This window comes from Pleurodeles waltl, chromosome 4_1, assembly GCF_031143425.1.
Source record: "Pleurodeles waltl isolate 20211129_DDA chromosome 4_1, aPleWal1.hap1.20221129, whole genome shotgun sequence".
NCBI classification, from domain to species: Eukaryota; Metazoa; Chordata; class Amphibia; order Caudata; family Salamandridae; genus Pleurodeles; species Pleurodeles waltl.
Window position 1 is genome coordinate 664,194,740 of NC_090442.1, and position 25,711 is coordinate 664,220,450.

At 46.0% G+C, this 25,711-nt stretch overlaps 1 protein-coding gene across 2 annotated transcripts in view; it reads left to right on the forward strand.

The window, feature by feature from the left end:
* HELB (DNA helicase B) overlaps positions 1-25,711 on the forward strand; it is a 451,751-nt gene that overhangs the window by 231,453 nt on the left and 194,587 nt on the right. For both annotated transcript variants that reach the window (XM_069229147.1, XM_069229148.1), the window contains one exon: positions 7,895-8,022. In XM_069229147.1, coding sequence (XP_069085248.1) covers positions 7,895-8,022 — 128 coding nt within the window. The remainder of the gene's footprint in view (positions 1-7,894; positions 8,023-25,711) is intronic.

Below are 25,711 nucleotides of genomic sequence, written 5' to 3' on the forward strand. Positions count from 1 at the left end.
ACCAGTGGGGGACACCAGACATAGATCTGTTCGCCACAAAACAAAATGCAAAATGCCAAAACTTTGCGTCCAGGTACCCACACCCTCAGTCCAAGGGCAATGCTCTACGGATCAATTGGTCAGGGATATTTACTTACGCTTTTCCCCCTCTCCCTCTCATTCCTTTTCTAGTCAACAAACTGAGTCAAAAAAACTCAAACTAATACTCATAGCACCAATGTGGGCACGCCAACCGTGGTACACCACACTGTTGGACCTCTCTGTAGTACCTCACATCAAACTTCCAAACAGACCAGATCTGTTAACACAACACAAACAACAGATCAGGCACCCCAATCCAGCAACGCTCAACCTAGCAATGTGGCTCCTGAAGTCTTAGAGTTTGGCTATCTAAATCTTCTAAATGAGTGTATGGAAGTCATTAAACAGTCAAGAAAACCTACCACAAGGCTTTGCTATGCTAGTAAATGGAAAAGGTTTGTTTTCTACTGCCAAGCAAACAAAATCACACCGTTGGATGCCTCCTATACAAGACATTGTGGGTTACTTACTACACCTACAAAAAGCAAATCTCGCTTTTTCTTCCATTAAAATTCACCTCACTGCAATCTCTGCTTACTTGCAGATGAAACACGCAAAATCACTATTTAAAATACCAGTTATTAAAGCCTTTATGGAAGGACTAAAAAGGATCATACCTCCAAGAACCCCACCAGTACCCTCGTGGAACCTTAATATTGTACTTACACGACTCATGGGTCCACCTTTTGAACCCATGCATACTTGCCAAATCCAGTTCTTAACTTGGAAGGTAGCATTTCTAGTAGCCATCACTTCACTATGAAGAGTTAGTGAAATACAAGCGTTCACTATCGAAGAGCTCTTTATACAAGTACACAAACATAAAATAGTTCTCCGCACAAATCCAAACTTTTTGCCAAATGTCATCTCACTGTTTCATTTAAACCAAACTGTGGAGCTCCCAGTCTTCTTCCCACAGCCAGGCTCAGTAGCAGAAAGAGCACTGCATACAGTAGACATAACAAGAGCACTAATGTACTATTTGGACTGAACAAAACCATTTCGTAAAACTAAACAATTGTTTGTCGCTTTCCAAAAACCCCATGCTGGTAACCCTATATCCAAACCCGGCATAGCCAGATGGATAGTCAAATGCATACAAACTTGTTACCTAAAAGCTAAAAGAGAGCTACTCATTACACCAAAGGCACACTCCACTAGGAAGAAAGGTGCAACAATGGCTTTTTTAGGAAATATACCAATGGCTGAAATGTGTAAAGCAGCTGCTTGGTCAACACCACATACATTCACTAAACACTAGTAGATGTTTTAGCAACACAGCAAGCCACAGTAGGTCAAGCTGTACTCAGAACATTATTTCAAACAACTTCAACTCCTACAGGCTAACCACCGCTTTTATGGGAGGACAAACTGCTTTGTAGTCTATGCATGGCATGTTCCGCTGCAGATTCACATGCACCCTTCCACCTCCCCAGCAGCCTGTAGTTGTTTAAGTTAACAACACTTGTACATATATATATGTTCAATGGCATGTGTAGCTGCAGATACACATGCTGTGCAAAATTCCACCATCTAGTGTTGGGCTCGGAGTGTTACAAGTTGTTTTTCTTCGAAGAAGTCTTTTCGAGTCACAAGATCGAGGGACTCCTCCCCTTTCGGCTCCACTGCGCATGGGCGTCGACTCCATCTTAGATTGTTTTCCCCGCACAGGGTGAGGTAGGAGTTGTGTATATAGTAATAGTGCCCATGCAATGGAGTAAATATGTATGTACATAATGTGGTTAAAAGTGATATGGTTACAAATTTACAAATGTTGAAGACCAATTTTTTCTCAACTTAAAACGGCTACAGGCTCCCGGGGAGGTGGGAGGGCACATGTGAATCTGCAGCGTCCCATGCCGCGAACAGAAGTACACTGGGTAAGTGACATTTTCCGTTCGATGGCATGTGTAGCTGCAGATACACATGCTGTGCATAGACTAGTAAGCAGTTATCTCCCCAAAAGCGGTGGTTCAGCCTGTAGGAGTTGAAGTTGTTTGAAATAAAGTCCGTAATACTGCTTGTCCTACTGTGGCTTGCTGTGTTGTTAACACATCCACGCAGTAATGCTTGGTAAATGTATGAGGCGTAGACCATGTGGCTGCCTTACAGATTTCCGTCATTGGTATGTTTCCTAGAAAGGCCATGGTAGCACCTTTCTTTCTAGTTGAGTGTGCCTTTGGTGTAATAGGCAGTTCTCTTTTTGCTTTTATTTACAGGTTTGAATACATTTAACTATCCATCTGGCAATGCTTTGTTTGGATATTGGATTCCCTGTATGAGGTTTTTGGAAAGCAACAAACAATTGTTTTGTTTTGTTTTGCGAATTTGTTTTGTTCTATCAATGTAGTAAATTAGTGCCCTTTTGATGTCTAATGAATGTAATGCTCTCTCAGCTACAGAATCTGGTTCTCGAAAGAACACTTGTAGTTCCACTGTTTGATTTAAGTGGAACGGTGATATGACCTTAGGTAAGAATTTTGGATTTGTTCGTAGAACTACTTTATGCTTGTGTATTTGAATAAAGGGTTCTTGTATGGTAAAGGCTTGTATTTCACTTACTCTTCTGAGAGATGTGATAGCTATTAGAAATGCTACTTTCCATGTTAAGTATTGCATCTCACATGAGTGCATGGGTTCAAAAGGTGGACCCATGAGTCGTGTTAATACAATGTTGAGGTTCCACAAAGGAACTGGTGGTGTTCTTAGTGGGAAAATTATTTTCAGACCTTCCATAAATGCTTTAATGACTGGGATTCTGAACAATGAAATTGAGTGCGTAATTTGCAGATAAGCTGAAATTGCAGTGAGATGTATTTTAATGGATGAAAAAGCTAATTTTTTATCACGATCTCGTGACTCGAAAAGACTTCTTCGAAGAAAAACAACTTGTAACACTCCGAGCCCAACACTAGATGGCGGGATGTGCACAGCATGTGAATCTGCAGCGTCCCATGCCACGAACAGATGTACACTGGGTAAGTGACATTTTCCATATATATATATATATATATATATATATATAGAGAGAGAGAGAGAGAGAGAGAGATTTGCATTAGCATGGACATCTCTTTTCTTTTTCACCTATATACTCTATCACTCCTACCTTACCCTCTGCGGAAAAACAATCTAACATGGAGTTGATGCCCATGCGCAATGGAACCGAAGAGGAGTCGTCACTCGATCCCGTGACTCGAAAACACTTCTTCGAAGAAAAACAACTTGTAACACTCCGAGCCCAATACTAGATGGCAGGACCTGTGCATAGCATGTGAATCTGCAGCGGAACATGCCACGAACAGATGTACACTGGGTAAGTGACATTTTCCATATATATATATATATATATATATATATATATATATATATATATATATATATATATATATATATCTCTCAGCTGGCTGTACAACTCGAACTCCAGCCTGATTTGGCATATACATATTTTCACAATAATTGTGTTCAAAGTTGAGCGAAGTAATCGGGTAAGGCTGCCCCTCAGTACTTAGGAAATGGTTCTAACTTTTAATACCCTGTTGTTCGATTTGTAATAATTTAAAAGCATAAGTCAATGAGTTAGCCTTGGTTTGCAGAAGGGCTTTATGATCAAGGAAGGAATCGCAATAGTCAAACATTTATGCTTAGGTGTTTGTGAAAGTTTATACGTTCATCGTTTTTTGTTGATAAACCAAACACCTTGATATCTTTTATTTTCTGTACTGCTGTCACTATCTCTGTTTTTCGCAAGACTAATTTCTTTTTTTTTTTTTACCTTAACAGTATTTGCACAATTGATCAATTTAATTTTGAAGACCTATTGGAATTTTGCTCATAAAGAGTATCATTTGCATATAGTCAGGTGGATTGGCCTAATTTTGGATGGTCAGTTGTTAAATATTCCTGTGTGTGTCGGTGGCAGAGGGAGTGATGTAGGGACAAATACCTATTGTGTATGAGAAGCAGTAAACCTCTCCACCCCTGTTCGTTTACTAAGTCACTTAAAGAGGATGGAAGACTATATGGTATGAACATCATGTCTGGATGAGAAATAGCACATATTATAATACTACTTAAATAATTGCTTAACAGATGGTAGTCTTATCCTGCTCACTCACCTTTCGAAGTCTAAGCAGGAAACCTAAGCAAACACTATAATGGTTGTTCTCCAGGTATTTATTAGCAGTGTACTTACTAGTTAGTGTGAGAGAATTTGTTACCCATGATTGACAAACAGTTAGCACAGTGCTATAATTCATGACACCTTTCAACAGTTTTCTTTTATTGTTCATGTTCAAGTTCTGTTCAAGTCCATGTCCATTTATATGGTATCTCATATGTATTCAAATCAAGTGTTAATTCACCAGTTTTAACTGAGTGCACCAAAAACAAGCATTTGCAATGCAGTAGGTCTCACATTTTCTTGAGTTAGAGCTAGTGGCATTGTAAATTCATAACTGGACTTTTCTTGCCTCATAAATTGGTCAACCCTTCTAAATAATTTCGTCTTTTCCTGCCATATAATTCCAGTGGCCCAGCATTTAACTAGAGCACTTCCATTTACCTTCTTCCTCTATCTTAAAAAATATACAATTATCATATAAACCTTTATCAGAAATAAACTTTTGGCATTAAAGAGTAATGCTCAAAACAACAGAACAAAAATATTATTTGTGAAGGATTAGAGGTTGAAAGGAAACTGGGAGTCGGGAGTAAAGATGAAGAGGACAAATCGCCTAGTAACAGTGTCCTGGAGTAAGAAAGGAAAATGGTTGACTGGAATTTTGCTTGGAAAACAGCAGTAGTTGGAGTTTAGTGAGGTCAGTAGGTCTCTGGGCCTCAGTGCCACTGCACCTGTTGCTCCATTGATAACTAGGCCTACGGAGAGAAAGTGGATGGGCCAGAAAAAGAGAAATGAAAGGAGTACAACAGACAAAAGGAAGAAAGAGAAGGGGTCTCAAAGAAATAAAGAAGGGAAAGAAAGAACGAGAAAATGAAAGCACAACTAAAAGAAGAAATAGAGCAAACGTGTGAGACAAAAGAAAAAAGGGGAAGGAAGGTAGCGACCGAAAGATAAAGAGGAAAAATTATTGAAAGAAGTGTGAAAAGAGAGTAAAATTAACATCAGAGAAAAGAAGAGATGGTGAGAGAAACAAGCAACGAAAGAACCAGGGCATATATGTACTGACACATTTCCCAGAGACAATGGATGGGAAAACCACTTTGATACTTCGGGTCCCGACAAATAACTTGTCCCGCCCTCATACAGACGGGAAAAAGAGGGATTTATAGTAAAATGTGAATTGACAGATAGAGATAAGAAAAACACCAGAGGAAGGAAGAAAGACCTAGAAAAAAAGTGAAAGGATGCACACTAAGCCAAAGAAAAGAGCAAATAAAAAGATAAAGAAAGAAAGAATGAAGGGGAGAGAAAAAATAGTGAAAGAATGAATGCCTGATGAAGAAAAAAGATAGGAACGAAACAAGGAAAGAAATAACCAAGTTTTTGTGAGATTGAAATAGGAGGTAGCAAGAGGAAGAGGGAAATAGAAAAATTAAAAAAGGGAGAGGTGTAGAAATAAACAGCTGAAAGGAAGAACAAAACTGTTAACATGTGGATTTTAAGAGCTGGAAAGAGAAAAGTGGGTGAGAAAGAAAACATTGAGAGTAAATATTGTAAAGGAAAGAACAGAGTGAGATGGGTGAAATAGACTTTCCCAAATAAAGATGGAAGCTAGGAATAGATTTAATTGGCTCCCCAACGTCCTCAAACAGAAGTCAGAGTGTGGAACAGCAGGGGGCACAGCAGAACAGCAGGAGGTGTATTAGCAGAGTTGTATATGAACCCCAATACAGCAATGTTGGGGTACTTCAGATCAGGATTGGGTGTATAGACAGAGCTGTGTCCTGGCCCAGTGCTGGGATTACCGAAAGGCAGCGGGTGAGGAATGAGGAACGGAGCGCTGTGTAATTCCTGGTATTGGAATAATGGGATGCTGCAGGTTAGGGTTGAGGTGCACTGACAGAGTTGTGTGTGGGCTGCAGTACTGGAATAGTAATGGGCACACAATGTCAGAAGTGAGGTATGTTAATGGAGCTATGTGTGGAACATAGTATTGGCGTGCCAGTGTTGCTGATTGTTAGACTAGAGGTGCCCTGGTGAACCAGAATGGGAGTGGCATTGTCTCTGAACCACAGAAGCGAGGAGTCCTGAAGGGTGTGTATGTGAGCCTTAGGCCTGAGAAGAAATGTGCACTGAATGTATGAACTGATGGGTTCTGGCGGAGCTGTGGTGGTTCCCATCAACACTGGCGTTGGATGTTAGACTTGAGATGCAATGGCTGAGCTGTGTTTTGCTCTTTTGGGTCCAATACTGGCTTGGCAGTGGGACTGATTATTAGAATTGAGCTGCTGTAATGGAACTGTATGTGAGCGGGGTCCCACTATAGGAAAGGGAGTGACCACGCTAGGGTAGAACTGAGGTGCACTGATGGAGCTGCACCCTAGGTCCCAGTACTGGAGCAGCAGAGTGTACTGACTGGAAGAACTGAGGTGCTGTGGCAGACATTGTGTGTGTGGTTACTGGCACGGCAGAGGGCTTGGAGTGTGTAAACTGAGGTGCACTGATGGAGCTGGAAGTGGGATCGCACTAAGGAGCAAAAGTGGGCACTGTCTATAAGGATTGCAGAGCTCTGGTAGAGTTGGTAAAGAAAATCCAAGCTAAGGAATGTTCAGGAGCCAGGCAGCTGAGAGAGGGTGCAGCGAGTCCACAAAGACTAAATGTGAGCAAGATAACAGCCCGATTTATTGCCTTGTTTACAGATAAGCTCAGAGCAAGAATGCTCTGCAAAGGAACAGGGAAGCTTCCCTGGACAGGAGCAGGAAACAAAGTAAAAAACAGAAAAGTCCCCTACAGACTAGATAAACAGGACAGAGCGTAATTTTACAGTAATTGGTCCCTGCTCCCACACAGAAGAAGAAGGGACAAAGCAGCATGACTGACCACTAGCAAGCATGGATTTTCTAATGACACTGAAACTAACAGATGAAATAGCTGGAAGCCCACAGAAGAAGTATACTTAGAAGTATACAAGAGTCATACACTTGCGCTCGACCTAAAAATAGAAAGCAGTGAAAAAGAAAAAGAAAACAACCAAAAAGCTGCTGTCAGCACTGTCACTTCCAGATATAGATCTCCAGATTCTGGTTATTACACATGCTCCTTCTTCCAGAAGATGCAGGCACTACTACCGCAACCCTCTCCTTTGCTGCTTTGAGGCTAATGCGTGATTATTGAAATTATGCTATTAATCACACCTTTGATATTGAAGGCATTGGTGAGATCCTAACAAAATTCAGAGAAATATTTAGTGCACACAATACCATCAAACCAATATGCAGAGCATTAATTAGAGACCACAATAGGCCTGTCTTGGGGACTAACACTTGAATGGCATAATATAGGCTAACAAGAACGCATTCTACTGATGACGTGCTGTTGATTTCTGATGGTTACATAGCACTGATTTAAATAATTATCATTAAATAAAGCAAGTGATAGTAACAAAATGGAAGATGAAATATTTTGTTGTTATAGATATTGGTATACACTGCTTCTTAGGTTTGATTGCTATCTCAGTAAATCAGGTTTATATTAAAACATTGGGTGAAAAATAAATTTGTAATATGTTTTTGCAGTTCTGAATGCCATATATATTGATTTATTTAGTGCCTGCCCTTTCCATTCAAAAGTAATGCACCAATTATAAACACATCTGCCAACTGCTGGACATTAAATATTTATTTTCCATTTTAGAATATCTGAACAAAGGTTTGTTCAGTTTGATGCTGTTGTGGAAATAGGGAAGCAGTCGGACGTGACAATGCCAAGCTCAGAAAGTAAATTCATTTTGATCTCTTTACCTGAAGATGGGAATGATGATGGTAAGTTTAAGAACTATATGATCATCTGTTGCTTTTCCAATCTAAGTAGCTCATGTATCTGATAGAGACTTCTAGTTGCAGATTCCTTACCTTTGAATTTCCCCAGGCGTCAGACTTGATCTGAAGATTTTTCTTCGAGCAGTACCTCTGAGCGCCGTCAGGTGGCGTTGGTCGACTCCGCGGGCATCCTTGGCGTCGTGCATGCCGTGATGATGTCACGGTCGTATATAGGCGCCAACCCGATGCACTGACATCAGTTCTTTTCTTTCCGTGCCAGCCTACACGCAGATCCGGAGAATTGCTACCTCAGTCATTTTTTGACTACGCCAACACTTTTGTCGAAATTTTTTACGTGTTAGTGGATGCGTCGAGGGATGTCCCGCAAACCGGATTCAAGCCCTGCGACTCCTGTCACTGAACCATATCAGTGACGGATCTGCACCTAGTGTGTCTCTGGTGCCTGGAGCGCGATCATGACCCGACTCCGTGGCGCTCACGGTCCCGTTCGAGAGGACGGTCTCGAGACCGGCCACAGAGTCACCACCACCCTTCGTCCTCCAAGTCATTGGGTCACAAGAAGAAGAAGTGAAAGAAGGACAAGCGTTCTGCGACTGCACCCTGTCGATCAGATGATATGACACAAGAAGAGCGTTGATTCTCTAGGCCTCAGTCAACATAGCCTTCCTCTGGGTCGGCTCCGCGCTTCCCTGACTTCACAGGAGCCTGAGCCACCCCGGCGCCAACTTAAGGAATTTTACGAGGCTATGCGCCTCATTTTTGGGCGGTCCGACCCACCTTCGGAGCCTTTGGGGACAGGTGAGTCGGTTGGGGTCCCCTCAGTTTCAAAGCCGTTGGCTTTGGCCATGGCTCCCGAGGGCCCCTTCGGATCCAATCACGGATCCGTCCCGATGCCAGTCATGCCACAGCGACCTGCGTCGGGTCAGACGTTGACACACCCGACGTCGGTTGGGCCCACAATCGACGTCGAGCCTATCTTCATACCCGACGACCTGGACCCGGAACGACGTTGATCGATGCTGATTCTGTTCTCTATGGGCTCTTCTGGGCCCAGGGTTGATCCAGACCCTTATACTTGTCGGTTTGGATAATGGGAGGCTATGAAGGGGACGCTGGACCCATTAGAATACCGGCTTGACCCCCAAATGGACTGGGTGCAGGATTTGGATGATGCCAGTGGTGTAGACACCTCCCCTGACACTGGTATGCTCTCTCCTCCTGGGGTGGCTACGGAGAAGGATGCTTCTTATTCTTTGGTGGTGAGAAGGGCGACTGAGGTCGTGGAGCTCGAGCTACCTTCTGTGGAGGTTAGGCCTAACATCCTAACCGACGTGCTTCAGCCGGGGTCTTCCTCTTCCGAACCCCTTCTACCCTTTATTGAAGCACTGACAGATGTCCTTTTGGGTACTTGGTCCAGACCCAGCACAGGGGCTCCTGTGAATAGAATGATTGCCCGGCACCATCGGCCTGCACCGTCAGACCTGAAATTCCTGACTCATCACCCCATGCCTGAAACCCTTGTCATCCATGCTTCTTCTTCATCTGGTGCATTCCCTGCCGCACCCCCGGATATGGAATCAAAAAGACTGGATAATTTGGGGAAGAAGTTGTTTTCTTCCAACAGTTCAGCGCTGTGGTCCGTGAACACAGCATGCCTTTTGGGCTGCTATTCCCATACTCTCTGGGATACGATTGCACAAGTGCTGCCTGCAGTTCCAGAGGAGGCCTGGACTGTCCTTTCCCAAGCTGTAACCGATGGGAGGGATGCAGCTAAGTTCATGATTTCGTTGTGGACTGGATACGACCGACTCTCTGGGTTGATCGGTTGCATCGACGGTGGCATTGAGACGCCACGCCTGGCTGATTTCATCTGCCTTTTTGGGAAATGTCCAGCAATCCTTGATGACCATGCCCTTTGATGACACACATCTCTTCGGAGACGAGGTGGACTCGGCGCTCGAGCGCTTTAAGGATTCCCGAGCCACGGCTCGGTCCCTTGGCCTCACGCCCTCCCATAGACCCCAGCAGTCCGCCTTTCGCCCCTTTGGTGGCTACGGAAGGGGCACCCCAACGCATGTTTTTCCCCCTGGCCACACTGGACAGCCCCTGCGCGGCCATGGGACACCGCGTTCCCGGGGATCAGGGATCCAGCGGGTCGCCCAGTCCACCCCCACCCCTCTTCAGCCTCCAAGCCTTCCTAGTCCGCAGGTTCATCAGGAGCCAGTAGGTGGCAGGATATGCCATCACCTGCCCCAGTGGCAATCCATTACCTCTGACAGGTGGGTCCTCCAAATTGTCCGATGGGGCCACTCCCTCCCCTTCGAGACATCTTCTCCAGCCATGCCCCCTTTATACAGTCAGATATCAGAGGATCATATGGTACTTCTCCGCGAGGAAGTCCAAGCCCTTTTAGCCAAAAGAGCTATAGAGAGAGTTCAGTTGCCAGAAGTAGGTTGTGGTTGCTATTCCCGCTACTTTCTTGTTCCGAAACAGGACAAAGGTCTTCGACCTATATTAGATCTTCAGTCCCTCACTCTCTTCCTAAAAAAAGGTAAATTCAAAATGTTGACATTGTGTCACGGGGTCCTTGCCTCGGGATCTGCATGTTGCTGAACGAAAGGTCCACCTCCCGGCGTCACCAACTCAGAAAGCTATTATAGCACAGAGTTATGGTGAAGCCAGTCGTGGGAAGGGAATTTAGGGAAGGGAACAGCAGGGAGAGAGATCTGAAAAGGAAAGGTTGGAACAATATGCATTTACTCATTCACAGAATACATAAATCGTTTATAGACTCTTGACTAAATGTGTCTCCGAGATATCAGGTGGAGACTTCTTCTAAAATGCGGGCGAAGTCCCTTGTGAAAACACGACCTCAGATTCAAGAAATGGCCAGAATGTTAAACTATGATTTTACACAGAATATCAGTCCTCTATCATTTATGTATTCACTTCATAAACCTTTGATCATGACTTAGAAAATTCCATAGACTTAAATGTTTTTTCATATCTTAAGTTATCCAAAGAACAATGAAAACTTTGATTAGTTTTATCTCCAAAATACTTTCACATTCATAATAATAAATGTCAAAAAGGTTTTAACCTAAAGCGCCTTACTTAATAACACCAGGAAGCGCCTTTACTTAAGTAATCTAAACCACTTAGATCATTGTGCCAAGAACCTTTTCCTTCTGTGAATTGAAGCGCTTTATATCTGGGAACTGAAACACCTTGAATTACTTGTGGACATAACGCGTTTTCTCTATGAACTGAAACGCTTTCAATCACTTGCGCCAAAAGAGCGCTTTACATCTGTGAACGGAAACACCATGAATTACATGTGCACTAAGTGCGTTATCTCTTGTGAACTGAAATGCTTTGAATCACTTGCGCCAAAAGAGCACTTTATATCTATGAACGGAAACACCATGAATCATGTGCGCACAAAGCACGTTACCTCTTGGAAGTATTAACTTCCTCCAAACTTGGATTCGGACAGGCCTTACCGCTACGAGTAAGACCTACTCGTTTTTGGATGCACCATGGACTTTGGTTAGACGATACTCTGCCATTCAGAAACTCTGGACTTTTCCAGAGAATCCTCCGTGAGGTCTGGCTGCATCGAAGTCTTCAAAATAGTGAGCAACATGCTTGGGTGTGGCTGGGCTTTATAGGCCTGCCACACCCCAAGATGGCCGCTGCCTCTAAAAACATGGTAAATGTAGTCTCTTCATAGGATAGCACTGATAAGTGCATCTTGTCCATCAATGCCTTGAACCTGCAGCTTCGTGAGCTTTACCACAGGGCAGACGACGCTAATGGCCATTCTTGGAACAAGCGGGGATGACCAGTGGTGCGCATAAAGCGCCGCAGAGTTGCGCAGTAGAATTTTGGGCGAGACCTGGCCCACGCCTAGCCTTATTCCTGACACATTGGCTCATGTCCTATCTGCCCTGGATCCTGGAGACTGGATGGTATAGTTGGACGTGCAAGACGCATATGTCCACATTCCCGTCTTGTCGGCCCACAGACGTTACCTATGATTCGTGGTAGGTCACGAGCACTTTCAGTTTACTGTGCTCCCCTTTGGCCTTACCAGTGTTTCTCTGGTGTTCCACAAAAGGTGATGGTAGTGGTGGCAGCTCATTTGCACAGGTTCGGGGTCCCAGTCTTCCCCTACCTCGATGATTGGCTGTTGAAGGCGAACTCGCCCCAGACAGTAGTCTCCTACCTCCAGACTACGGCAAACCTTTTGCTTTCGCAGGGATTCACTATCAACGTGCCCAAAGTCACACCTGACTCCATCTCAGACGCTCCCTTCTATCGGAGATGTTCTGGATACAGTGCAGTTTCGGGAATATCCTCCCAAAAAGGGAGTCCAGGATATTCGAGCTTTGATACTGATGTTTCAGCCTCCGTCCTGGATTTCGGTAAGTATGACTCTGAGACTGCGGGGCCTCATGGCCTCCAGCATCCTGCTGGTTCAAAATGCCAGATGGCATATGCGGGTTTTGCAGTGGGACCTAAAGTTCCAGTGGGGGCAGCATCAGGGGAATCTCTCCGACAAGGTCCTGATCTCGGAAGGGCCTGCGAAAGACCTGCAGTGGTGGTTAACGAATCAGGATTGGGTCAAGGGCAGATCCCTCTCCTTTCCCCAACCAGACCTTACGGTCATGACAGATGCATCACTCCTGGGATGGGATGGCCACATGGGAGAGGCAGAGATCAGAGGCATCTGGTCTCCGCCGGAAACCGGGCTCCATATCAATCATTTGGAGCGTTTCGACTAGCATTGAAAACATTTCTTCCTGCCCTCAAGGGGAAATCAGTGCAGGTGTTCACAGACAGCACCACTGCCATGTGGTATTGCAACTAACAAGGCGGAGTGGGGTCATGGACCCTTTGTCAAGAGGCCCTTCACCTCTGGACTTGGCTGGAACATCAGGGCATTTCTCAGGTGGTTCAACACCTGACAGGCTCCTTGAATGCCATAGCAGATGAGCTCAGCCGACGATGCATGGTCGAACACGAATGGCGTCTCCATCCGCAGGTGGCGTAAGGTCCCTTCCTGCAGTGGGGAGAACCTTGGTTAGACTTCTTTGCCTCCGTAGAGAACGTGCAATGTCAGCTGTTTTGCGTGTTGGAGTTTCCAAGGCAGCACTTGCTCGGCGACGCTTTTCGTCATGCGTGGAATTCAGGCCTCCTGTACACCTTTCCGCCTATACCACTTTTGACCAGAGTTCTAAAGAAGATCAGGCAAGACCGGGCCCAAGTAATACTGGTGGCTCCAGACTGGTCATGAAGAGTCTGGTATCCCGAGCTGTTGAACACGGCCATAGCTCCTCCAATCAGACTACCCCTTCGGGAGGATCTTCTATCGCAGCAGCAGGGGAAGGTCCTTCACCTGAACCTGTCAACTCTGCAGCTTCATGCGTGGAGATTGAGCAGCGACAGTTGACGTCTTTTTATTTTCCACCCGAAGTCTGTGATGTTATCTTGGCAGCCAGGCGTCCCTCAACCACAACTGTATACGCCTGTTGTTGGAAGGAATTTGTGGCATGGTGCATCGACAATTCTGTCGATCCTCTATCTGCTTCTCTTTCTCAAGTTCTTCTCTTTATTCTTTCCCTTGCCCGGCAGGGTTCCACCTTGGGCACTCTTATGGGATATCTCTCTGCTATCTCTGCTTTCTTGAGGTTACCTGATCAACCTTCCTTATTTAAATCTCCCATACTTGGGAGGTTTTTTAAAGGCCTTACTCATCTCTTCCCTCCTATCCCATTAATCATGCCCCAATGGGATCTCAACCTGTTTTTAACTTACCTTATGTATACCCAACCGCTTCACAACTGTCCTCTAAGGCTCTTAACTATAAAGACTGTCTTTTTAGTTGCCATTACTTCTGCCCGCAGAGTTGGTGAACTCCAGTCTTTGTCATCTAAGCCACCATTTCTTGCCATACAACCTGACACAGTGGTGCTTCGCGCGAGGGCTTCCTTTCTACCTAAGGTAGTGACACCCTTCCATGTCGGACAGTCCATCACCTTGCCGACCTTTTATGCACCCCCACATCCCTCTCATGAGGAGGAGAGACTCCACATTCTGGACCCAAAATAAGCATTGGCGTTCTATCTTGATTGTACCAAAGACTTCCGGGTGTAGGAAGTTGGCTCTGTATGTACTATTTCAAAGTAAGAAATAGCATGCACAGAGTCCAAGGGTTCCCCTTAGAGGCAAGATAGTGGCAAAAAGAGATAATTCTAATGCTCTATTTTGTGGTAGTGTGGTCGAGCAGTAGGCTTATCAGAGGGTAGTGTTAAGCATTTGTTGTACACACACAGGCAACAAATGAGGAACACACACTCCATGACAATTCCAGGCCAATAGGTTTTTGTATAGAAAAATATATTTTCTTAGTTTATTTTAAGAACCACAGGTTCAAGATTTACAAACAATACTTTACATTAAAGGTATTTCACTTAGGAACTTTAGGAACTTTGAATTAGCAAAATAGCATATACAGTTTTCACATAAACGGCATATAGCTATTTTACAACTAGACACTTTGTGCACTTTTCAACAGTTCCTGGGGGAGGTAAGTGTTTGTTAGTTTTTGCAGATAAGTAAACCACCTACAGGGTTAAAAGTTGGGTCCAAGGTAGCCCACCGTTGGGGGTTACGGGCAACCCCAAAGTTACCACACCAGCAGCTCAGGGCCGGTCAGGTGCAGAGGTCAAAGTGGTGCCCAAAACGCATAGGCTTCAATGGAGAAGGGGGTGCCCCGGTTCCAGTCTGCCAGCAGATAAGTACCCGCGTCTTCAGAGGGCAGACCAGGGGGGTTTTGTAGGGCACCAGGGGGGAAACAAGTCAGCACAAAAAGTACACCCTCAGCGGCACGGGGACGGCCGGGTGCAGTGTGCATAGGTTTCAATGGGAGACCAAGGGGTCTCTTCAGCGATGCAGGCAGGCAAGGGGGGGGGCTCCTTGGGGTAGCCACCACCTGGGCAAGGGAGAGGGCCACCTGGGGGTAGCTCCTGCACTGGAGGTCGGATCCTTCAGGTCCTGGGGGCTGCGGGTGCAGTGTCTTTACCAGGCGTCGGGTCTTTGAAGCTGGCATTCGCGGTCAGGGGGAGCCTCGGGATTCCCTCTGCAGGCGTCGCTGTGGGGGCTCAGGGGGGTCAACTCTGGCTACTCACGGTCTCGCAGTCGCCGGGGAGTCCTCCCTCTGGGGTTTGTTCTCCACACGTCGAGCCGTGGGCGTCGGATGCAGAGTGCAAAGTCTCACGCTTCCGGCGGGAAACGTGTGTTGTTTCAAAGTTGCTTCTTTGTTGCAAAGTTGCAGTCTTTGTGGAACAGAGCCGCTGTCCTCTGGAGTTCTTGGTCCTTCTAGATGCAGGGTAGTCATCTGAGGCTTCAGAGGTCGCTGGACCCTGTGGAACGCGTCGCTGGAGCAGTGTCTTTTGAAGTGGGGAGACAGGCCTGTAGAGCTGGGGCCAAAGCAGTTGGTGTCTCTGTCTTCTCTGCAGGTTTTCAGCTCAGCAGTCCTTCTTCTTAGGTTGCAGGAATCTATCTTGCTGTGTTCTGGGAGCCCCTAAATACTCAATTTAGGGGTGTGTTTAGGTCTGGGGGTTAGTAGCCAATGGCTACTAGCCCTGAGGGTGGCTACACCCTCTTCGTGCCTCCTCCCTGAGGGGAGGGGGGTACATCCCTAATCCTATTGGGGGAATCCTCCATCTGCAAGATGGAGGATTTCTAAAAGTCAGAGTCACCTCAGCTCAGGACACCTTAGGGGCTGTCCTGACTGGCCAGTGACTCCTCCTTGTTTTTCTCATTATCTCCTCCGGCCTTGCCGCCAAAAGTGGGGCCGTGGCCGGAGGGAGCGGGCAACTCCACTAGCTGGAGTGCCCTGGGGTGCTGTAACAAAGGGGGTGAGCCTTTTAGGCTCACCACCAGGTGTTACAGTTCCTGCAGGGGGAGGTGAGAAGCACCTTCACCCAGTAAAGGCTTTGTTACTAGCCACAGAGTGACAAAGGCACTCTCCCCATGTGGCCAGCAACATGTCTGGTGTGTGGCAGGCTGCTAAAACTAGTCAGCCCACACTGGTAGTCGGTTAAGGTTTCAGGGGGCACCTCTAAGGTGCCCTCTGGGGTGTATGTTACAATAAAATTTACACTGGCATCAGTGTGCATTTATTGTGCTGAGAAGTTTGATACCAAACTTCACAGTTTTCAGTGTAGCCATTATGGTGCTGTGGAGTTCGTGCATGACAGACTCCCAGACCATATACTCTTATGGCTACCCTGCACTTACAATGTCTAAGGTTTTGCTTAGACACTGTAGGGGCATAGTGCTCATGCACTTATGCCCTCACCTATGGTATAGTGCACCCTGCCTTAGGGCTGTAAGGCCTGCTAGAGGGGTGACTTATCTATACCTATAGGCAGTGTGCGGTTGGCATGGCACCCTGAGGGGAGTGCCATGTGGACTTAGTCATTTTATCCCCACTAGCACACACAAGCTGGCAAGCAGTGTGTCTGTGCTGAGTGAGGGGTCCCCAGGGTGGCATAAGACATGCTGCAGCCCTTCGAGACCTTCCCTGGCATCAGGGCATTTGGTACCAGGGGTACCAGTTACAAGGGACTTACCTGGATGCCAGGGTGTGCCAATTGTGGAAACAAAAGTACAGGTTAGGGAAAGAACACTGGTGCTGGGGCCTGGTTAGCAGGCCTCAGCACACTTTCAAATCATAACTTAGCATCAGCAAAGGCAAAAAGTCAGGGGCTAACCATGCCAAGGAGGCATTTCCTTACAACGATCAACTCTTTGTGGGATATGTGGATGCAAAGAAGGGGAAGGCAGTGCAGAAGAGAACCATTTCCAGATGGGTACTCTTATGCATCAAAATGTGCTATGCTCTGGCTAAAAAGCAACCTCCTTAAGGTTTGCAAGCTCACTCCACCAGAGCTACTGCTACCACGGCATTAGCATGGGGCATTCCAGTCCTGGATATTTGTCAGGCAGCAACGTGGTCATCTCTGCACACTTTTACCAAGCACTACTGCCTAGACAATCCGGTCCGGAGGGACGGCTACTTTGGCCGTTGGGTCCTGCAGGACTTTTTGGTGTGATCTTGGTTCGCAGGCCCACCACTGGGGATGGTATTGCTTGGGTATCTATTCAGAGGTAAGGAATCTGCAACTAGAAGTCTCTATCAGATGTACAAGTTACTTACCTTTGGTAACAAATTATCTGTTAAAGACATATTCTATTTGCAGATTCCTTACCAACCCGCCCATCCTCCCTGCACTGCGAACTGATTTCTAGGGATAGGAATTTTCCCTTGAGGGCCTTAGTTTTGGCGCACCGCTCTGTGTTCTTCATGGCTCTGCGCTTCTGGTGTGGAAAGTCTTGAAAAGAAACTGATGTCAGCGCGCCAGGGTGGCGCCTATGTACGACCGCGACGTCATCACAGCAAGCATGACGCTGACGCCGCACGCGGATTCGACCTATGCCACCTGACAGCGTGCAGAGGTACTGCTCGAAGAAAAATCTCCAGATCCAGTCTGACGCCTGGGGAAATTCAAAGGTAAGGAATCTGCAACTAGAATATGTCTCTACCGGATATTTTGTTACCAAAGGTAAGTAACCTGTACGTTATGGATGGTTGTGTAATCACGAGGAGTGTGGCAGATAAGGCCTTTGATTCTCATTAGACTTATTTAGCCAACTTTGAAGCTTTGACGCAGGGAGATTAAAAGAATTCGAGATTTTGGAGCTTTGCGGCCCTTAGAGGCATGGCTGCTGGGACATGAGCTGACATCAGCCTGTTAGAACTTGTCTTCTTTCAGTACTTGTTAATTCACATTTTTTAACACTCCAGGTTTCATGTCACAAATATTTGCTTCATGCAGCATTTTTTTTTGTTAACCATTTTTGTTTGTTAAGGATCTCAAGAATCTTTTATATACAGTGTATATTCTACATATGTAAATGTAGAGACATAGAGGGCATGACCAAAATGCATGAGGAGTGAGAGAGATTCCTTGTCTATCTACCCAGTCAAGACCACATCTGTGTTGATCTCCAACTGTTGTGGCCCAAGATCTATGGTGAGTGTAGATGAGTGTAGATTCCTGAGAGAAAAATCAAAGGTATCAAAAGTAATCGATGTCTCCTACAATAGAGGCATCCGGAAACCAGCAAACACCAGAGGTGGTACTTGCAGGGTGGTGGTGGAACCCCAACAGAATTAGAAAGAAACAGTGTGGCCCACAAGGCAGAAAAGCAGTAAACATGGTGGAGCATATCAGGCGGCCCTTGCGACAGTAGCTGCTGCAGCGATGGGGTGTGGCCTAAACATGAGCAATATGGCCTGGAGGAGAAGGAACAACCCAGAGGGTACTGCCAGATAAGTGGCGGATCTACGCCCTCCAATGTTCTGGTGCCAGAAGGTGGTGCATACAGTGGTGCCAGGTGAGGTAGGAGAGCAGCCGGTAAGCTTCATAGGCTGCGCACAGCAATAGACCCAAAAAGGCAACTGCGGCCTGGCTTGGTCTGGCCCTGGTAGAGGCCGCAATAGCGAAGGTTTGTCAGAACCCCTTGGACGCCAGAAGGGCCCTCCTCCCCTGAAGTTAATCAAGGTGAGCCGGCTGAATAATCGACCAACTGCAGGGTTTGTGGGGAGTGGTCCCTCATTTATCAACTTTTTAAGGGTCCAGACAGCACTGAAGCCTAGTTTTGACAGAATCAGGCCTGCATATAGAACAATTGAGAGCAACCTGTCCTGCTTACTCTGGGAGGAGTAAATGTCGCACCTGCATTATTCCAGACACCATTAGCACAGCAGACCTCAGCAGCCTGAGAAAGAGGAGGCACTCACCAGGTGGAAGACTCACCCATCCAGAAGGCGGACGTTAGTTCAGTGCAGAGGCACCCCACAGTGGCAATAACAGGTCCCAAGCAAACAAAATTTGCAAGCAGGAAGGTGGGAGCTGGACCCACTGCAATGTTTTGGGCCAAATCAGGTGACTGCCTTGGAGATAGGCATTTGACTGGGTCATCTAACAGTCACCGGGGGTGAATAGGCAGTGTTGAGAGTGATGCTCACTGATGTCTCCAATCCTGTGGTGATTAACAACACAAAAAGCAGCTCATTGAGGTGGTGCTAACAGTTACCCACAAGATAAAAAGAGAGGCGCCCCACAGGACCTAAAGTGAGGGAAATCCTTCGGGCAAGAAGGCTGGCTTTTAAATGATCATCACAAAAGGAAAGGGAGACCAGAAGGCTAAGAACTTTCCCAAGCTCAATACCCTCCCCAAGGCAGAGTTAGTAGCAAAATAATAACAAAGCAACTTCCTGAGGGCCTTGTTAAGGGACTGAAGAATGATTTCTTTATGGGGAGAGCTATGACAGGAGCTCCAGGAGGTTAAAAACAAAAGCAGCCCGTTGGGACAGAGGGCTTTCTCCCTTTTGAGAGTCGGTAATGGCAAGGAAGAGGAAGTGGAATTCTTGACATGTGAGGTCATTGAACTTCATGAGCATAATTTGATGTTACAATAAAATATACAATAATCGCTCTAAGTGAAATACTGTGAGAATTTGGGTGGTTCTCACTCGAACAGAGTGGGTGACATTGAGCATTTTGTAAAGTGTTGATTTCAGATGGGGAGCCATTTAGTTCGACTGGCTGCACATGACCTCAAAATGTTAGAGTTGATGTTCCCGAAACGAGTGACTGATAGAACCTGCTCCTGAGCTGGAGAAAGGTAGCTTGGGTAGGGTCAGGATGAGAGACAGTGGAGAAGGAGGAGTGAGGCACATTTAGATGTGCAAAAAGATAAGGCTAAGAAAATTATTTGTCTTCTGATTTTTACTTTAAGACAGTTGGGAGAGGGGAGAGATTCAACAGGACGCTGCTTGAAGAACACAGTAATTATGGGGGGGAGAGGTGAGCGTCTAGATGACCAAGCCACTATTAAAGGGGTCATAGACCATCCAGAGTGACCCACACGGTTCTAATGACAATGCCTTCATGAACATATCCACATTAAAACATTTGAGAGGGGATATTTTTGCTCATTCATGAGCCACATCTACTATGCATACAAAGATAGAGATTGCATTTTTGGGGCTTCAGTGGCTATAGACAGGCACTCCCATAGCTTATCCCTGTTCTTTTTCACAAAAACAACCAAACCTGAACTACAACCAAGCAGGCGACAACATCCTCTAGAACACTCCCAACAGAGGCTGATTCCGTCAAATTTTCTACTGCATGTCGTGTGAAGTTAGTCTCTCTGAGCTCTGCTCAGCTTCTATTCTTTCTTACTGAACTGACAGGAAAATTTCAGTCAGATATATCGGATTTTCATTGGAAATGATATCCCAACAAACTAAAAAAGAACTCTTCAGAATTTGTGACACTTGTGGGAAGAAAAGACTTCATATTGATGACCCACACAAGAAGTGTACATACTGCCCACATCCGGATCATAAGGTGAGAGATTGCAAAATATGTTTCACCTTAACTCATAAGTCTCTTAAAGACAGAGAAGGGAGACTTTTACTATGGCTGTAGAGGCAAAAAGCAATGGAATGCCTTTGTTCTGATGAGTGAGGCCTCCTCGCTGGTCTCTCAATCTCTTAAAAGGCCTAGAAGTAAGGAGAAACTTTCTTCAGAACCACCTAAAAAAGTAATTAAAAAATCCAAGCACCTTTCATTGGAACAACAGAAAGGTCAGGAAAGCTATGCTTCATCAGCACAAAGTCATTAAAAGGCCTTAAAGGTTCACTCAAAGCCTACAACTACATCAGTGAAGAGAGCACCCCCAAAAAGTGCTTCACTGTCTTTATCATCGACTAAAAAAAAAAAAAAATCCCTCTAGAGTCCGACAAAAAAATCCTCGTCTTTGGAAAAAAATATTGATGACACATTCATTGACAACCGCATCTACGATAACGACAACAATCACGTCAACGTTAACCTCAACGGTGTCTCCTATGATTGTCACGTCATCGCCACTGTCATTGACGACGATTATATTGGCTAGAATATACATGAAGACACCATTGACATTTACCCATTCATTGACGACACACCCGTCGATGAGGGACTCGTCGACGAGAGACACAATGATGAAGAATCCGTCAACGAGGGACCCGTCGATGAGGGACATGTCAATGACAAATACCTTAACAACAAATTCAACAACCACATCCTTAACGTTAGCAAGCGAATCACTAGCGAAGATTGGGAAAACAAAGTTTTGCTGCTGTCATTGATAACAGTGTGGAGGAAATCCTCTACAATTTTGCCAATGCATACTTCTCCAAGCAAGGTGTTACCATGTCCTCAACGCCTTTTAGACGACGAGGATTATGTATATTCTCAGGATGAAGGCATGTTTGGGGTCCATCACAGCTCAACGTCAAGTGTGAAGATCTAGATGATGACGATCACTACCAGGACAACTGCTACTCGGCAAGAGACCAGGTAGATCCCTTGCATTCTGATACGGCAATATGGATACCTCCATAACTATGCCAATGTCATTGGTAACAAATCTTGTTGGACGATTACTATAGAAGATTTCCGTCCTCAGTACAGGCAACTCCAATTACACAACCTTATGAGCCGGAAGAAGTACCACAGACACCTGTCCCTATCCATCCGGGAACTCCACTCTGACCAGATGTTGCTATGCTTTTCAACCAACCACCTCGGGATGACCCTCAAACCGCGGATGAGGAAAGAGCAAGATAAGTAATAGATACTACACCTAGTGAGTGAGACGAATACCTAATACCTTACTCCATCGTCACTTTTCGCAGTGCCTGTAGATTCTCACCTGAAGATATAGGCGGATTCCATAACCCAATGGAGAGAGCAGCTAAACATTTTGAGTTACCCATCCTATCTAGGGAGACAGACTGTTACCTTTATGACTTTAAAGAGCCAACAAAGAAGTCAGTGAGAGCCTTACCTATTGTAGATTTTATATGGCAGGAAGGCCTAAAAGCAATGAAGAATCCAGCTGCAATACCTTCTCAAATACCAAGTTTAGAGAAGAAATATAAAGCCCCAGAGTATTCTCCAGCTTGTTTAATAGGGCATCCTAAGTCGGATTCTGTGGTCTCTCAGGTGACACAACGCCGCTCAAAGAATGCCTCCGCACCAATATCCTCCCCGCCAAATAGAGAGGGACGTCATCTCGATAATATTGGCAAAAAGTTATCCTCTGTTGCAGCAATAATGGTAAAAGCTGGAAATGCTTTAGCCCTTCTAGGCAGCTATGATAGACAAATGTGGTCAGATATATCCACGCACATCGACCACCTACCTGAAGACGCTTAGCTGGAGGAAAAGAAAGTACTACAATAAGGGGAACGGATTGCAGTCGAAATAATTGATTGTGCCATTGACATCTCCCTAACTGGATTCAGGCAACTGAGAGCAGTTGTGTGCAGGCAGGGTTGGCTGAGATCTACCTCCTTTAGACCACAGATAAAGAGCAAGATACTCGATATGGCATACAATGGTGAATGCCTCTTCGGCTCACATGTGGCTGAAGCCTTACAGTTTGTCAAGGCGTACAGTGACACAAGCCAGATCTCTGGGCAGTACAAAAAACAACCCTTTTGAGGGGCTAGAGGCAGAGGAACTTATTCCTTTTGCGGTGGATACCAACCATATAGGCAACGATATCAAGCAGGCCAAACAGGCTATGGACCACAATATGGACAACAGCAACAGCAATACAGATTGTCACCACCAGCTGCATACAAGCACCCCACAAGAGGAAGGCGTTCAACCCGTGGCATAGAAACAGGCCGAAAACAATGACTGTACATTGATACCAGCTACCCCACTTGTGTACCAAAGATTGGAGGCTGCATGAGTTACCACATCCTTCAGTGGTCAGCCAAAACATCAGACAAATGTGTACTAGATATAGGGCCTCATTATGACCCTGGCGGTAGAGAACCGCCAGGGCCAACGGGGGCGGGAGCACCGCCGACAGGCCGGCGGTGCTCCCTTGGGCATTCTGACCGCGGCGCTTTGGCCGCGGTCAGAAAGGGAAAACCGGCGGTCTCCCGCCGGTTTTCCACTGCCCCTAAGAATCCTCCAAGGCGGCGCAGCTTGCTGCGCCGCCGAGGGGATTCTGACAATCCTTACCGCCATCCTGTTCCTGGCGGCTCGCCCGCCAGGAACAGGATGGCGGTAAGGATTGTCGTGGGGCCCCTGGGGGCCCCTGCAGTGCCCATGCCAATGGCATGGGCACTGCAGGGGCCCCCGTAAGAGGGCCCCGCTAGTATTTCACTGTCTGCGTAGCAGACAGTGAAATACGCGACGGGTGCAGTAGCACCCGTCGCACCTTCCCACTCCGCCGGCTCGATTACGAGCCGGCATCCTCGTGGGAAGGGAGTTTTTCCCTGGGCTGGCGGGCGGTCTTTTGGAGACTGCCCGCCAGCCCAGGGAAAAACTCATAATACCCTCCACGGTCTTCTGACCGCGGAGCGGTATTATGGAGGGCGGCATCCTGGCGGGCGGCATCCTGGCGGGCGGCCTCCGCCGCCCGCCAGGGTCATAATGAGGCCCATAGTATCCAAGGGACATACTTTAGAATTCCTCCAGAAGCCTCCAAATACTCCTCCATCAAGACCACCACCTCCACGTTTAAAACAACTCCTCGTGGAAATATCTTCCATGCTACACAAAGGAGCACTGGAGATCATCCCCCCTCTTCAGAGAGGCCAGGGGTTTTACTCCTGCTTTTTTCTGGTGAAAAAACCTTCAGATGATGGGGTTCCGATTTTAGATTTGCAAGCCTTAATCCAAGTTCCTGAAAAAACAAACGTTTCGTATGGTAATGCTTCAGGATATTCTACGCCTCTTAAATACTGGGGATCACATGACATCTCTAGATCTCTGAGATGTGTATTTTCATATCCCAGTACATCGAAATCAAAGCAAATTTCTCTTTTTCAAGGTAGCTGGTATGCATTTACAGTTCAGGGTCCCACCATTCGGACTAAGGTCAGCTCCCAGAATCTTTACCAAAATGCTAGCGCCAGTAGCAGCTCATCTAAAATAACTAGGAATACAAGTTTTTCCATACTTGGATGATTGGCTCATAAAGGCATCAACACGCCATCAGGTGGTGCAACACACATCCATTTGCCTGCATTTGTTCATAAATCTGGACTTCACCATCAATCACCAAAAGTCGTATTTCCATCCCACAACAAGATTGAATTTCCTGGGAGCGCTACTGGATACTACACAAAGCAAAGCATTTCCCTTCCAGGAGAGACAGCAAAAAATCTGCCTCATGGCTCTCAAGCTCTCGGCAAAAAAGTTAGTTTCAGTACGGATCTACAAGTCATTCATGGGAATGATTTCTTCATGCATTCCGCTGGTTTTGAATTGCTGACTACGTATGTGGCCACTGCAGGAACAGCTAGACAGCCAGTGGCTCCAGGCTAATGGCTCCTTCGAAGATCAGATTCAGATCACATCAGGGATAAAAACTGCTATGTCTTGGTGGACAAAACTGTCAAATCTGTCCAAGGGCCTCTCATTTCTGCAACAAGTTCCGAATTTTATAATAACAGCAGATGCGTCCCTCGAAGGTTGGGGCGCCCACCTTCAGGATTTGCAAATAAGCGGCAAATGGACGCAAATAGAGAAGAAGCTTCACATAAACCAACGGGAGCTAAAGGCAATCAATCTGGCACTAAGAGCTTTCTTGCCAAAAATTCAAAGTCTAAAGTCCTCATAAGAACAGACAACACCACAAGTATGTTCTATTTGAACAAACAGGGAGGAACTAAATCATTAGAGCTCCAGCATCAAGCCTAGAGCTTTTGGAGGTGGGCCATAGAAAATCAAATTTCTTTGAAAGCGGAACATGTGCCGGGACAGTCCAACCTCCTGGTGGACTCGTTAAGCAGAACGATCATCCTGTATCACGAGTGGGAACTCGACCAGCAGATTCTCGACCAGCTTTTCCAAAGATGGGGCAAACCGAATCTAGACCTTTTTGCCACAAGCGAAAAGAAGAAATACCCATATTACGCAAGCTGGCATCGCTAAAAAGGGTTGTGGGGAAATCCCTTTTTGATGAGATGGTCAGAAATCTATGCCTGTGCTTTTCCCCTGTTTCCTTTGATTCTCAGGGTGATCAGCAAGATGAAAACAGAGGGATGCCATCTCCTCCTGCGTAGCACCCAAATGGCCCAGTGAGTTCTGGTTCACAGAACTCCTTCTATACTCTTAACAACCACATGTTCAACCCATCGTCTCTACGCTTATCGGCCTGGCTCCTGAATTAAATGAGTTTTCCACCTTAAACATTCCTCCAGAATGCAGAGAAATATTAGCAAAAGCCGTGGCCGAAACTACCAATAAGACCTATAAGTTTAAATGGAAGAGCTTCTGCTTATGGTGTGTCAATTAAGGAATCCATCCTATGACATCGCCGCTGGAGCAAATACTTTCTTATTTGCTACACTTCGCAAAATCCGAACTTTCTTATTCATCAGTAAGAGTTACATGTAGCTGCAATTTCAAGATTCCAACGCTCTCAGGATGGCTCATCATTATACTCTTCCAGAATTATAAAACAATTCCTCAAGGGTCTTTTTAGAGCGTTCTCTCTGGTGCTAGGGTAA